Source organism: Zophobas morio, unplaced genomic scaffold, assembly GCF_036711695.1.
Source record: "Zophobas morio isolate AGI-343-1 ecotype UQ-CSIRO unplaced genomic scaffold, CSIRO_AGI_Zmor_V1 ptg000012l, whole genome shotgun sequence".
NCBI lineage: Eukaryota > Metazoa > Arthropoda > Insecta > Coleoptera > Tenebrionidae > Zophobas > Zophobas morio.
In genome coordinates this window covers 3117721-3130956 of record NW_026972117.1, presented here as the reverse complement: position 1 = coordinate 3130956, position 13236 = coordinate 3117721, and the positions used below count along the sequence as shown (strand labels likewise).

The window sequence follows — 13236 nt, the reverse complement described above, 5'->3', positions numbered from 1 at the left end:
CACCGTTGCGGCGCAATTATGAAATTTCTTGTGCTTGAGTGATTTGCCGTCGACATTCTCATTTATTGGCCAAGTTTCGCGTAACGGGGGTCTAAATAAATAAAATTTCGGCCCGAACTTGTACGTTCCGCCACCTGTAGCGCTGTCAGCGCCATCTCTGGGCCCTTCTGACCCCACATAATTTAGCAACAATTTGCTAAGACTCGACATGCACAAGAATGCCCGTGGGCTCCCCATTAACATTTACATACCTACTACAATATTTGTGTATATAGCATGAGGTGGACATTAATATAAGGATCAGGAGCATAAAAAATAAGGCCACGCTTTAAATTATACCGAGTTGTATGTCATGCGCTTTCCTGTTCTCCTTTTATTGCATTCATTACAATTGCATAGCTCACAAAAATTTTCAACTCGTTTTATGTTATCGTTTTTTAAATATTTTTCCACGGCGTCGCCCCACGAAATCACGGACTCCGTGTATCTACAAAACTGTAACATAAAAAAAGTAATTGACATGTTTACCTTCCCACGGCGCGATCCCACGCACCTTAAGCATTTTTATCAAAATACATATTATCATCAATAACTTATTTACATTTTAATATGTTGAGACGCCCTCGCTCCGGCTACCGCTGCTTTCAAACGAATCTGTTTACTTAAAGATTTCTATTGATTCGGAGCAGAGCACGAAAAGCCCCACGAAATCGCTGATTAAATCTCAATTACTGGCCTCTAGTCGTTTTGTTTTTGTTTAGATTCAATTGCAGAATTTACACTGGCGTAATTAAAATTTACCATGTAAAATTACTTGCTTAATTGATTTCGCCATGTTGTTTTGAAGCAGTAATTTCGAGTTTGCATAGTTGGTTTAGACTCAGTAAATCTAGTTCCCACCACATATCATTAACAGAACTAAATTACTTAGGAAATGGTCTGTTTGGCTCGCACAAATACCATCAGATCCATTACAGCTGGAATTAAATAAGTTCGTGTGGGTCGACCCGTCCACGGGGTGGAAAATAAAACACGCGTTTTTGTGTGGTGTGAACGGGGTTGTCAAGCGTTTCCTCTAACCTCACTTTTTCCATCAGTTTTGTTTCAAAAATTGCCGCTTACCTCCCACAGATGTATATAAATGTATTTAATGCAACAAGTGTCTCATAAATTCTTAAATGACAGGAAAGTAACATATATGGACATTCATACAACATTTATGCGGTCATTAAAAATCTTCTATTGAACTTATTCATGGAGGTCTTTGTATGAGAGAGGCAGATAAAAAGATTAAAAATGATTAACGTTCACACATATATAAAATGTGGCCTTTTGAAACACGACGAGTATTTCCAACTCATGAGGAAAAGGCACTTTGCTTTAACGAATTGTATGTCCTACTTTAAAAATTGATTGTGATTTTTTTTTTGTACCGCTACCAATATACTACAGAGTTTATAAATTATTCATACATCCAAGTGGGTACTGATTTGTTCCGCTTCTTTCAAATTGTGTATCTATTATTTGCTTTGTTGTCGCTATGTGTTTAATTGGGTGCGTGGTTTCAAACACCTAATTATCTCTAGTTAATATAAAGTCGCGAGTTTTATTTAAATTCAAAAATATAAAAATAGTTATTTTTGGATATGGAACAAACAGTTGGCAAGACTGACGACGTCAACATGTGACATTCAGGGTCCTAAATTTATTTAATTATATTTTTCCCAAAAATATTGGGACCCATTTGTTCCCATTTTTGTACTTGGTGCGCCGCTGACTTTCCCTCATGACATATTGCCCCATCTGTTCATCACTAGCGCCGATAATAGCAGCTCTCTGCTTTACCGACTTACTATGTCAACTGTCATTACCATTGTCGTTTTTTATTCATTCGAAGAATATCTGTCAAAATTCTCCGTTGTGTTGTGATTTCATTGTTTACAAACATTCGTGCGTACGGTGATTAACAATTAATTAATTCGTTAATTGTTATTAATGATCCATGAAGAGATTAACTGTTGACGCGTAATTCATATCCGATTAAAATGTCGATCGTTAACACTAACATAACCAAGCAACCTTTGAAAGTGATTGAAGTGCCTTTGAGTAAATTTAGCGAAGAAGTGATTCCTCACCATCAGAATGTCTACGAGCAGCATAGGACCCTTATTTTAAAGGTACATTCGTTGTAGGTGAAAATAGGGGACTTACATTGCTGATAAGCGACCTAATTTATTTATAAATACTATCGAAAATGAGTAATAACAATTCGTAGATAACAAATATCTGACATATTGAAAACTGTTGTCAAAAAATCGACACAGATGGCGCCACTAATCCCCATAAAAACTGTGTTATAGTTGATATCTCAAAACAACACCACCCTTCTGCGCCAAGAAATCAAAAACAAAAAACGCATGCCCAAGCAACTCAAGGACCTCATGTACGAACTGGACACCCTCAGAGCACAAGTCGAAGACGCCGACTTGGATAAATTCGACACAAAAACTTTATCATTTAGAAAAACCATAATTAACTTAATTTCGGGTTACACAGGTAAATTAAAACTACCACCACCACAAAAAAAAATAAAATTGTGTCGCAGACTTGGAAAAGCGCAGTGCAGCCTTAGACGCCGCCCGAAACGAAGACGAAGAGCGCCTCCTCCAGAAAACCCACCCCTTTGAAGGCGCCTCCCAGATCCAAATCCACGACGACTTGGACGAAATCAAGCTAAAACAACGACAAGAACTCCTAGAGGACGTCGAAAACGTCCAACGAGACGCCCAAGATCTGAACGAAATTTTCACCCAGTTGAACCAGATGGTGGAGAGTCAGCGGGAAAACGTCGATAAAGTGGAGGAGAGTGTTGAGAGCACGCAGGAAAATGTGCAGTCGGGGCTGAGACAACTGGTGAAAGCGCACAAGTATTTTTCAATTTAACTATTAATTTTCTTATGTAATGATGACACGTTGTTTCAGGTTGAAAACGGCCGCCTATCCGGTGACGGGGGCCTTCATAGGGACGATGATCGGGGGGCCCGTGGGCTTAGTAGCGGGGTTGAAAATCGGGGGGTTGACGGCGTTGGGGTGCGCACTCGCCGGATACACCGGGGGGAGGTTTTTTAAGAAGAATTATGAAGTGGAGGCGGAAGTGATTGAAGAAAGTAAGGAGAATGCGGAGCCCGTGGTTGACGACAATGAGGAGAAAAAGGACATTTGACAGTGCGTTTTCTGTTAATTTATTTTATTTGGATGAGATGTACATATTTAATTGGTTTAGTTAAAATGGTAACTAATGATGTGTGTTCCTATGGATTGTTAGGTTAGGATGCTTGCTTATCAAGTTCTAAATTATTGAAAGACTGTTAATTATGGGATTTTTATGTTTTTCTTTTTGTTGTGAAATTTTGAATTAGATTTTTTTTTATTGTGATTTTACAACAAATAATGTAGTTTTACGTTTTAGGCACGTTTTAGGGTCACTAGGTGTAGGTGCTACACAAACTTTGGATTCTTCAGCCTGTGATTTTTAATATATTAGTACGGTTTTTGTCGCTACCGAACTTATACTTTCACAAACTCTGCTTTCACTTTGTTTCGCCAAAAAATATAAATGAAGTTTTATCAATAAAATTTTAATTTCGTTTGCCCCTTCGGAAAAAATACTCTTTCTACGCCACTGGTACAGTTGCGACAGTGCCGATTTGCCTAGAATGTTTTGTGGTTTGGCTCGAAACCATAATTTTAAACCTGTATAAGCTGCTTACTTGTTTGTTCTACAGACCAGAGCGCAATCAGGCCAATGTCGACTCTAAGCGTTCGGAAACGATTTGATTTATAAGCCATGATCCGTGATCTGATACACATCCTAAGCGGGTTCGACCATAATTTCTGTTGTTTCAACTTTCGAATTCTCAGTTTTTCGAAATTTTAGGTTGGAGACTTTTCAGTTTACTTATTTTTCAATTTTTGGATTTTACAATTTTTCAAATTCTCGGTTTTCAGTTTTTCTCTTCAATTTTACGATTTTTTAATTTTTGACTTTTATAAACTCTTTATTTGTCGATTTTTCAATTAATTGTTTTTTGAGGTTTTTTGATTTTTCGATTTTTCAGTTTTTCGATTCTTTAGATTCTCAGTTTTTGGATATTTCAGTTTTTCGACTTTTCCATTTTTGACTTCTGGATTTTTCGATGTGTCGACTTTTTACATTTTCAATTTTTAAATTTTAGATTTTTCGATTTCTCGATTTTTCGACTTCCTGGTTTTAGATTTTATGTTTTTCAATTGTGGTTTTTCCAATTTTTCGATTTTTAACTTTTAGATTTTTCAGTTTTTTGATATTTTAATTTTTCAGTATTTAAAATTTTAGATTTTTCAGTATTTAAAATTTTAGATTTTTCAGTATTTAAAATTTTAGATTTTTCTCTCGATTTTTCATTTCAGTTCTTCGATATTTCAGTTTTTCAAGTTTTCGAATTTATCAAATGTTTTGGTTTCTTAATCCATCGATTTTGCGACTTCCCGGTTTTAGATTTTCTGTTTTTCAATTGTTTTTTCAAATTTGACAATTTTTCGATTTTTCAATTAATCGATGTTTTGATTTTCCCATTTCTTGACTTTCGAGGGTTTCGATATTACTGTTCTTCAATTCTTTAATTTTTCGATTTTTCAGGTTTTTGGTTTTTTATTTCTTAATTTTTTTAGGGTTTCGATTTTTCGACTTTTTAGGTTCTCAGTTTTTGGATGTTTCAGTTTTCGGATTTTTCAGGTTTTCCGTTTTTCAGTTTTTCTTTCATGTTTCAGTTTTTCGATATTTCAGTTTTGGGATTTTTCAATATTTTGATTCTTCGACTTATCGATTTTTGACTCCTGGATTTTTCGATGTGTCGATTTTTTTACTTTATCGATTTTTCGATTTTTAAATTTTAGATTTTTTATTTTTTAAAATTTTAGATTTTTCGATTTCTCGATTTTTCATTTCAGTTCTTCGATATTTGAATTTTTCAAGTTTTCGAATTTTTCAAATATTTCGATTTCTTAATCTTTTGATTTTTCGACTTCCCGGTTTTAGATTTTCTGTTTTTCAATTGTTGTTTTGTCAAATTTTCGATTTTTTAATTTTTCAAATGTGACTTTTATAAACTCTCAATTTTTCGATTTTTCAATTAATCGATGTTTTGATTTTCCCATTTCTTGACCTTCGAGTGTTTCGATTTTCCTGTTTTTCAATTCTTTAATTTTTTTATTTTTCAGGTTTTTGATTTTTCGATTTCACTTTTTTGATTTTTCGACTTCATCACTTTTCGATTTCTCGTTCTTTGGATCTTTCAATCTCTCAATTTTTCAAATTTTCGATTTTTTAATTTTTCAAATCTGACTTTTATAAACTCAATTTTTCGATTTTTCAATTAATCGATGTTTTATTTTCCGATTTCTTGACCTTCGAGTGTTTCGATTTTCCTGTTCTTCAATTCTTTAATTTTTTGATTTTTCGATTTTTCAGTTTTTAGATATTTCGGTTTTAGGATTTTTTTAATACTTCAATTCTTCGACTTTTCCATTTTTGACTTCTGGATTTTTCGATGTACCGACTTTTTAATTTTTAGATTTCTCAATTTTTTGGTATATTAATTTTTCAATATTTAAAATTTTAAATTTTTCGATTTTTCATTACAGTTCTTCAATATTTCAGTTTTTCAAGTTTTCGAATTTTTCAAATGTTTTGATTTCTTAATGAATCGATTTTTGACCTCGCGGTTTTAGATATTTTTCAAATTTGACAATTATAAACTGTCAATTTTTCGATTTTTCAATTAATCGATGTTTTTATTTTCCCATTTCTTGACCTTCGAGCGTTTCGATTTTCCTGTTCTTCAATTTTTTGATTTTTCAGGTTTTTGATTTTTCAATTTTTCGATTTTTTAAGGTTCCTATTTTTCGACTTCACTTTTTTTTATTTTTCTATAGCTCAATTTGTCGACTTTTTGGGTTCTCAGTTTTTGGATATTTCAGTTTTGGGATTTTTCAATGTTTCTGTTCTTCGACTTTTCCACTTTTGACTTCTGGATTTTTCGATGTGTTGATTATTTTACTTTTTCGATTTTTAAATTTTAGATTTCTCAATTTTTTTGTATTCTAATTTTTCAATATTTAAAATTTTAGATTTTTCAAATGTTTCGATTTCTTAATCAATCGATTTTTCGACTTCCCGGTTTTAGATTTTCTGTTTTTCAATTGTCGTTTTTTCAAATTTTCGATTTTTCAATTTTTCAAATTTGACATTTATAAACTGTCAATTTTTCAATTAATCGATGTTTTGATTTTCCCATTTCTTGACTTTCGAGTGTTTCGATATTCATGTTCTTCAATTGTTTAATTATTCGATTTTTCAGGTTTTTGGTTTTTTATTTTTTTAAGGTTTCGATTTTTCGACTTCACTTTTTGGATTTTTCGATTGCTCAATTTTTCCACTTTTTAGGTTCTCAGTTTTTGGATATTTCAGTTTTCGGATTTTTCAGGTTTTCCATTTTTCAGTTTTTCGATATTTCAGTTTTGGGATTTTTCAATATTTTGATTCTTCGATTTTTGGCTTCTGGAGTTTTCGGTGTGTGGATTTTTTTACTTTTTCGATTTTTCAATTTTTCGATTGCTTGAACTTTCGATTTTTCGACTTCCCGGTTTTAGATTTTCTCTGTTCAATTGTCGTTTGAAATTTTTCGATTTTTTAATGTTTGGTTTCCCGATTTAGTTTCCCATTTTTACTTTTTCTTTCATTTTTCAGTTTTGGGATTTTTCAATATTTCCATTCTTCGACTTTTCGATTTTTGACTCCTGGATTTTTCGATGTGGCGATTTTTTTACTTTTTCGATTTTTTAATTTTTAAAATTTTAGATTTTTCGAATTCTCGATTTTTCATTTCAGTTCTTCGATATTTGAATTTTTCAAATGTTTCGATTTCTTAACCTTTTGATTTTTCGGCTTCCCGGTTTTAGATTTTCTGTTTTTCAATTGTCATTTCGTCAAATTTTCGATTTTTTAATTTTTCAAATTTGATTTTTATAAACTCTCATTTTTCCGATTTTTTAATTGATCGATGTTTTGATTTTTCCATTTCTCAACCTTCGAGTGTTTCGATTTTCCTGTTCTTCAGTTCTTTAATTTTTTGATTTTTCAGTTTTGGGATTTTTCAATATTTCAATTCTTCGGCTTTTCTATTTTTGACTTCTGGGTTTTTCGATATGTCTACCTTTTAACTTTTTCGATTTTTCAATTTTTGGATTTTTGAATTTTAGATTTTTCAATCTTTTGATATTTTAATTTTTCAATATTTCTTAATCTTTCTATTTTTCGACTTCCTGGTTTTAGATGTTCAGTTTTTCAATTTTTCGATTTGTTAATTTTTTATTCTCGATTTATCGAGATTTGATTGTTCAGGTTTTCGATTTATCAGTTTTTCAATTTTTTATTTTGGCCTATTTCGATTTCCCAGTTTTTCCAGTTTTCCATTTTTTCGTTTTTTGATTTTTTCGCTTTACCAGTTTTTCAACTTTTAACTTTTTGTTTGTCGATTTCTCTATTTTTCGATTTTTCGACTTCATCACTTTTCGATTTCTCGTTCTTTGGATCTTTCAATCTCTCAATTTTTCAAATTTTCGATTTTTTAATTTTTCAAATCTGACTTATAAACTCAATTTTTCGATTTTTCAATTAATCGATGTTTTATTTTCCGATTTCTTGACCTTCGAGTGTTTCGATTTTCCTGTTCTTCAATTCTTTAATTTTTTGATTTTTCAGGTTTTTGATTTTTCAATTTTTCGACTTCACTTTTTTGATTTTTCGATTTTACAGTTTTTAGATATTTCAGTTTTAGGATTTTTTAATACTTCAATTCTTCGACTTTTCCATTTTTGACTTCTGGATTTTTCGATGTACCGACTTTTTACTTTTTAGATTTCTCAATTTTTTGGTATTTTAATTTTTCAATATTTAAAATTTTAAATTTTTCGATTTTTCATTTCAGTTCTTCAATATTTCAGTTTTTCAAGTTTTCGAATTTTTCAAATGTTTTGATTTCTTAATGAATCGATTTTTGACCTCGCGGTTTTAGATATTTTTCAAATTTGACAATTATAAACTGTCAATTTTTCGATTTTTCAATTAATCGATGTTTTGATTTTCCCATTTCTTGACCTTCGAGCGTTTCGATTTTCCTGTTCTTCAATTTTTTGATTTTTCAGGTTTTTGATTTTTCAATTTTTCGATTTTTTAAGGCTTCTATTTTTCGATTTCACTTTTTTGATTTTTAGATTTTTCAGTCTTTCGATATTTCAGTTTTCGGATTTTTCAATATTTCTGTTCTCCGACTTTTCCACTTTTGACTTCTGGATTTTTCGATGTGTTGATTATTTTACTTTTTCGATTTTTAAATTTTAGATTTCTCAATTTTTTTGTATTCTAATTTTTCAATATTTAAAATTTTAGATTTTTCAAATGTTTCGATTTCTTAATCAATCGATTTTTCGACTTCCCGGTTTTAGATTTTCTGTTTTTCTATTGTCGTTTTTTCAAATTTTCGATTTTTCAATTTTTCAAATTTGACATTTATAAACTGTCAATTTTTCAATTAATCGATGTTTTGATTTTCCCATTTCTTGACTTTCGAGTGTTTCGATATTCATGTTCTTCAATTCTTTAATTATTCGATTTTTCAGGTTTTTGGTTTTTTATTTTTTTAAGGTTTCGATTTTTCGACTTCACTTTTTGGATTTTTCGATTGCTCAATTTTTCCACTTTTTAGGTTCTCAGTTTTTGGATATTTCAGTTTTCGGATTTTTCAGGTTTTCCATTTTTCAGTTTTTCGATATTTCAGTTTTGGGATTTTTCAATATTTTGATTCTTCGATTTTTGGCTTCTGGAGTTTTCGGTGTGTAGATTTTTTTACTTTTTCGATTTCTCAATTTTTCGATTGCTTGAACTTTCGATTTTTCGACTTCCCGGTTTTAGATTTTCTCTTTTCAATTGTCGTTTGAAATTTTTCGATTTTTTAATGTTTGGTTTCTCGATTTAGTTTCCCATTTTTACTTTTTCTTTCATTTTTCAGTTTTGGGATTTTTCAATATTCCCATTCTTCGACTTTTCGATTTTTGACTCCTGGATTTTTCGATGTGTCGATTTTTTTACTTTTTCGATTTTTAAATTTTAGATTTTTAAATTTTTAAAATTTTAGATTTTTCGAATTCTCGATTTTTCATTTCAGTTCTTCGATATTTGAATTTTTCAAATGTTTCGATTTCTTAACCTTTTGATTTTTCGGCTTCCCGGTTTTAGATTTTCTGTTTTTCAATTGTCATTTCGTCAAATTTTCGATTTTTTAATTTTTCAAATTTGATTTTTATAAACTCTCATTTTTCCGATTTTTCAATTGATCGATGTTTTGATTTTTCCATTTTTCAACCTTCGAGTGTTTCGATTTTCCTGTTCTTCAGTTCTTTAATTTTTTGATTTTTCAGTTTTAGGATTTTTCAATATTTCAATTCTTCGGCTTTTCTATTTTTGACTTCTGGGTTTTTCGATATGTCTACCTTTTAACTTTTTCGATTTTTCAATTTTTGGATTTTTGAATTTTAGATTTTTCAATCTTTTGATATTTTAATTTTTCAATATTTCTTAATCTTTCTATTTTTCGACTTCCTGGTTTTAGATGTTCAGTTTTTCAATTTTTCGATTTGTTAATTTTTTATTCTCGATTTATCGAGATTTGATTGTTCAGGTTTTCGATTTATCAGTTTTTCAATTTTTTATTTTGGCCTATTTCGATTTCCCAGTTTTTCCAGTTTTCCATTTTTTCGTTTTTTGATTTTTTCGCTTTACCAGTTTTTCAACTTTTAACTTTTTGTTTGTCGATTTCTCTATTTTTCGATTTTTCGACTTCATCACTTTTCGATTTCTCGTTCTTTGGATCTTTCAATCTCTCAATTTTTCAAATTTTCGATTTTTTAATTTTTCAAATCTGACTTTTATAAACTCAATTTTTCGATTTTTCAATTAATCGATGTTTTATTTTCCGATTTCTTGACCTTCGAGTGTTTCGATTTTCCTGTTCTTCAATTCTTTAATTTTTTGATTTTTTAGGTTTTTGATTTTTCAATTTTTCGACTTCACTTTTTTGATTTTTCGATTTTTCAGTTTTTAGATATTTCAGTTTTAGGATTTTTTAATACTTCAATTCTTCGACTTTTCCATTTTTGACTTCTGGATTTTTCGATGTACCGACTTTTTACTTTTTAGATTTCTCAATTTTTTGGTATTTTAATTTTTCAATATTTAAAATTTTAAATTTTTCGATTTTTCATTTCAGTTCTTCAATATTTCAGTTTTTCAAGTTTTCGAATTTTTCAAATGTTTTGATTTCTTAATGAATCGATTTTTGACCTCGCGGTTTTAGATATTTTTCAAATTTCACAATTATAAACTGTCAATTTTTCGATTTTTCAATTAATCGATGTTTTGATTTTCCCATTTCTTGACCTTCGAGCGTTTCCATTTTCCTGTTCTTCAATTTTTTGATTTTTCAGGTTTTTGATTTTTCAATTTTTCGATTTTTTAAGGTTTCTATTTTTCGACTTCACTTTTTTTGATTTTTCTATAGCTCAATTTGTCGACTTTTTAGGTTATCAGTTTTTGGATATTTCAGTTTTCGGATTTTTCAGGTTTTCCATTTTTCAGTTTTTTGATATTTCAATTTTGGGATTTTTCAATATTTTGATTCTTCCGACTTTTCGATTTTTGGCTTCTGGCAGTGACTATGTATGTAACATCTATACTCACTACTTCTGGATTTTTCGATGTGTCGAATTTTTTACTTTTTCGATTTTTAAATTTTAGATTTTTTAATTTTTAAAATTTTAGATTTTTCAATTTTTCATTTCAGTTCTTCGATATTTCAGTTTTTCAAGTTTTCGAATTTTTCAAATGTTTCGATTTCTTAATCTTTTGATTTTTCGACTTCCCGGTTTTAGATTTTCTGTTTTTCAATTGTCATTTTGTCAAATTTTCGATTTTTTAATTTTTCAAATTTGACTTTTATAAACTCCCAATTTTTCGATTTTTCAATTAATCGATGTTTTGATTTTCCTATTTCTTCTGTTCTTCAATTCTTTAATTTTTTGATTTTTCAGGTTTTTGATTTTTCAATTTTTCGATTTTTTAAGGCTTCTATTTTTCGATTTCACTTTTTTGATTTTTAGATTTTTCAGTTTTTCGATATTTCAGTTTTGGGATTTTTCAATATTTCTGTTCTTCGACTTTTCCACTTTTGACTTCTGGATTTTTCGATGTGCTGATTATTTTACTTTTTCGATTTTTAAATTTTAGATTTCTCAATTTTTTTGTATTCTAATTTTTCAATATTTAAAATTTTAGATTTTTCAAATGTTTCGATTTCTTAATCAATCGATTTTTCGACTTCCCGGTTTTAGATTTTCTGTTTTTCTATTGTCGTTTTTTCAAATTTTCGATTTTTCAATTTTTCAAATTTGACATTTATAAACTGTCAATTTTTCAATTAATCGATGTTTTGATTTTCCCATTTCTTGACTTTCGAGTGTTTCGATATTCATGTTCTTCAATTCTTTAATTATTCGATTTTTCAGGTTTTTGGTTTTTTATTTTTTTAAAGGTTTCGATTTTTCGACTTCACTTTTTGGATTTTTCGATTGCTCAATTTTTCCACTTTTTAGGTTCTCAGTTTTTGGATATTTCAGTTTTCGGATTTTTCAGGTTTTCCATTTTTCAGTTTTTCAATATTTCAGTTTTGGGATTTTTCAATATTTTGATTCTTCGATTTTTGGCTTCTGGAGTTTTCGGTGTGTGGATTTTTTTACTTTTTCGATTTTTCAATTTTTCGATTGCTTGAACTTTCGATTTTTCGACTTCCCGGTTTTAGATTTTCTCTTTTCAATTGTCGTTTGAAATTTTTCGATTTTTTAATGTTTGGTTTCCCGATTTAGTTTCCCATTTTTACTTTTTCTTTCATTTTTCAGTTTTGGGATTTTTCAATATTTCCATTCTTCGACTTTTCGATTTTTGACTCCTGGATTTTTCGATGTGGCGATTTTTTTACTTTTTCGATTTTTAAATTTTAGATTTTTTAATTTTTAAAATTTTAGATTTTTCGAATTCTCGATTTTTCATTTCAGTTCTTCGATATTTGAATTTTTCAAATGTTTCGATTTCTTAACCTTTTGATTTTTCGGCTTCCCGGTTTTAGATTTTCTGTTTTTCAATTGTCACTTCGTCAAATTTTCGATTTTTTAATTTTTCAAATTTGATTTTTATAAACTCTCATTTTTCCGATTTTTTAATTGATCGATGTTTTGATTTTTCCATTTCTCAACCTTCGAGTGTTTCGATTTTCCTGTTCTTCAGTTCTTTAATTTTTTGATTTTTCAGTTTTAGGATTTTTCAATATTTCAATTCTTCGGCTTTTCTATTTTTGACTTCTGGGTTTTTCGATATGTCTACCTTTTAACTTTTTCGATTTTTCAATTTTTGGATTTTTGAATTTTAGATTTTTCAATCTTTTGATATTTTAATTTTTCAATATTTCTTAATCTTTCTATTTTTCGACTTCCTGGTTTTAGATGTTCAGTTTTTCAATTTTTCGATTTGTTAATTTTTTATTCTCGATTTATCGAGATTTGATTGTTCAGGTTTTCGATTTATCAGTTTTTCAATTTTTTATTTTGGCCTATTTCGATTTCCCAGTTTTTCCAGTTTTCCATTTTTTCGTTTTTTGATTTTTTCGCTTTACCAGTTTTTCAACTTTTAACTTTTTGTTTGTCGATTTCTCTATTTTTCGATTTTTCGACTTCATCACTTTTCGATTTCTCGTTCTTTGGATCTTTCAATCTCTCAATTTTTCAAATTTTCGATTTTTTAATTTTTCAAATCTGACCTTTATAAACACAATTTTTCGATTTTTCAATTAATCGATGTTTTATTTTCCGATTTCTTGACCTTCGAGTGTTTCGATTTTCCTGTTCTTCAATTCTTTAATTTTTTGATTTTTCGATTTTTCAGTTTTTAGATATTTCGGTTTTAGGATGTTTTAATACTTCAATTCTTCGACTTTTCCATTTTTGACTTCTGGATTTTTCGATGTTCCGACTGTTTAATTTTTAGATTTCTCATTTTTTTGGCATTTTAATTTTTCAATATTTAAAATTTTA

At 29.3% G+C, this 13236-nt stretch overlaps 1 protein-coding gene across 1 annotated transcript; it reads left to right on the top strand.

The window, feature by feature from the left end:
* The first annotated feature begins 1878 nt into the window (after nucleotides 1-1878).
* On the top strand, nucleotides 1879-3636 carry LOC135128273 (syntaxin-17). Its single transcript, XM_064055173.1, has 4 exons — nucleotides 1879-2177; nucleotides 2361-2556; nucleotides 2606-2927; nucleotides 2983-3636. The coding sequence occupies exons 1-4, from the start codon at nucleotides 2046-2048 to the stop codon at nucleotides 3221-3223; spliced, it is 891 nt and encodes a 296-aa protein (XP_063911243.1). The 5' UTR covers nucleotides 1879-2045; the 3' UTR covers nucleotides 3224-3636.
* The last annotated feature ends 9600 nt before the right edge of the window (nucleotides 3637-13236 follow it).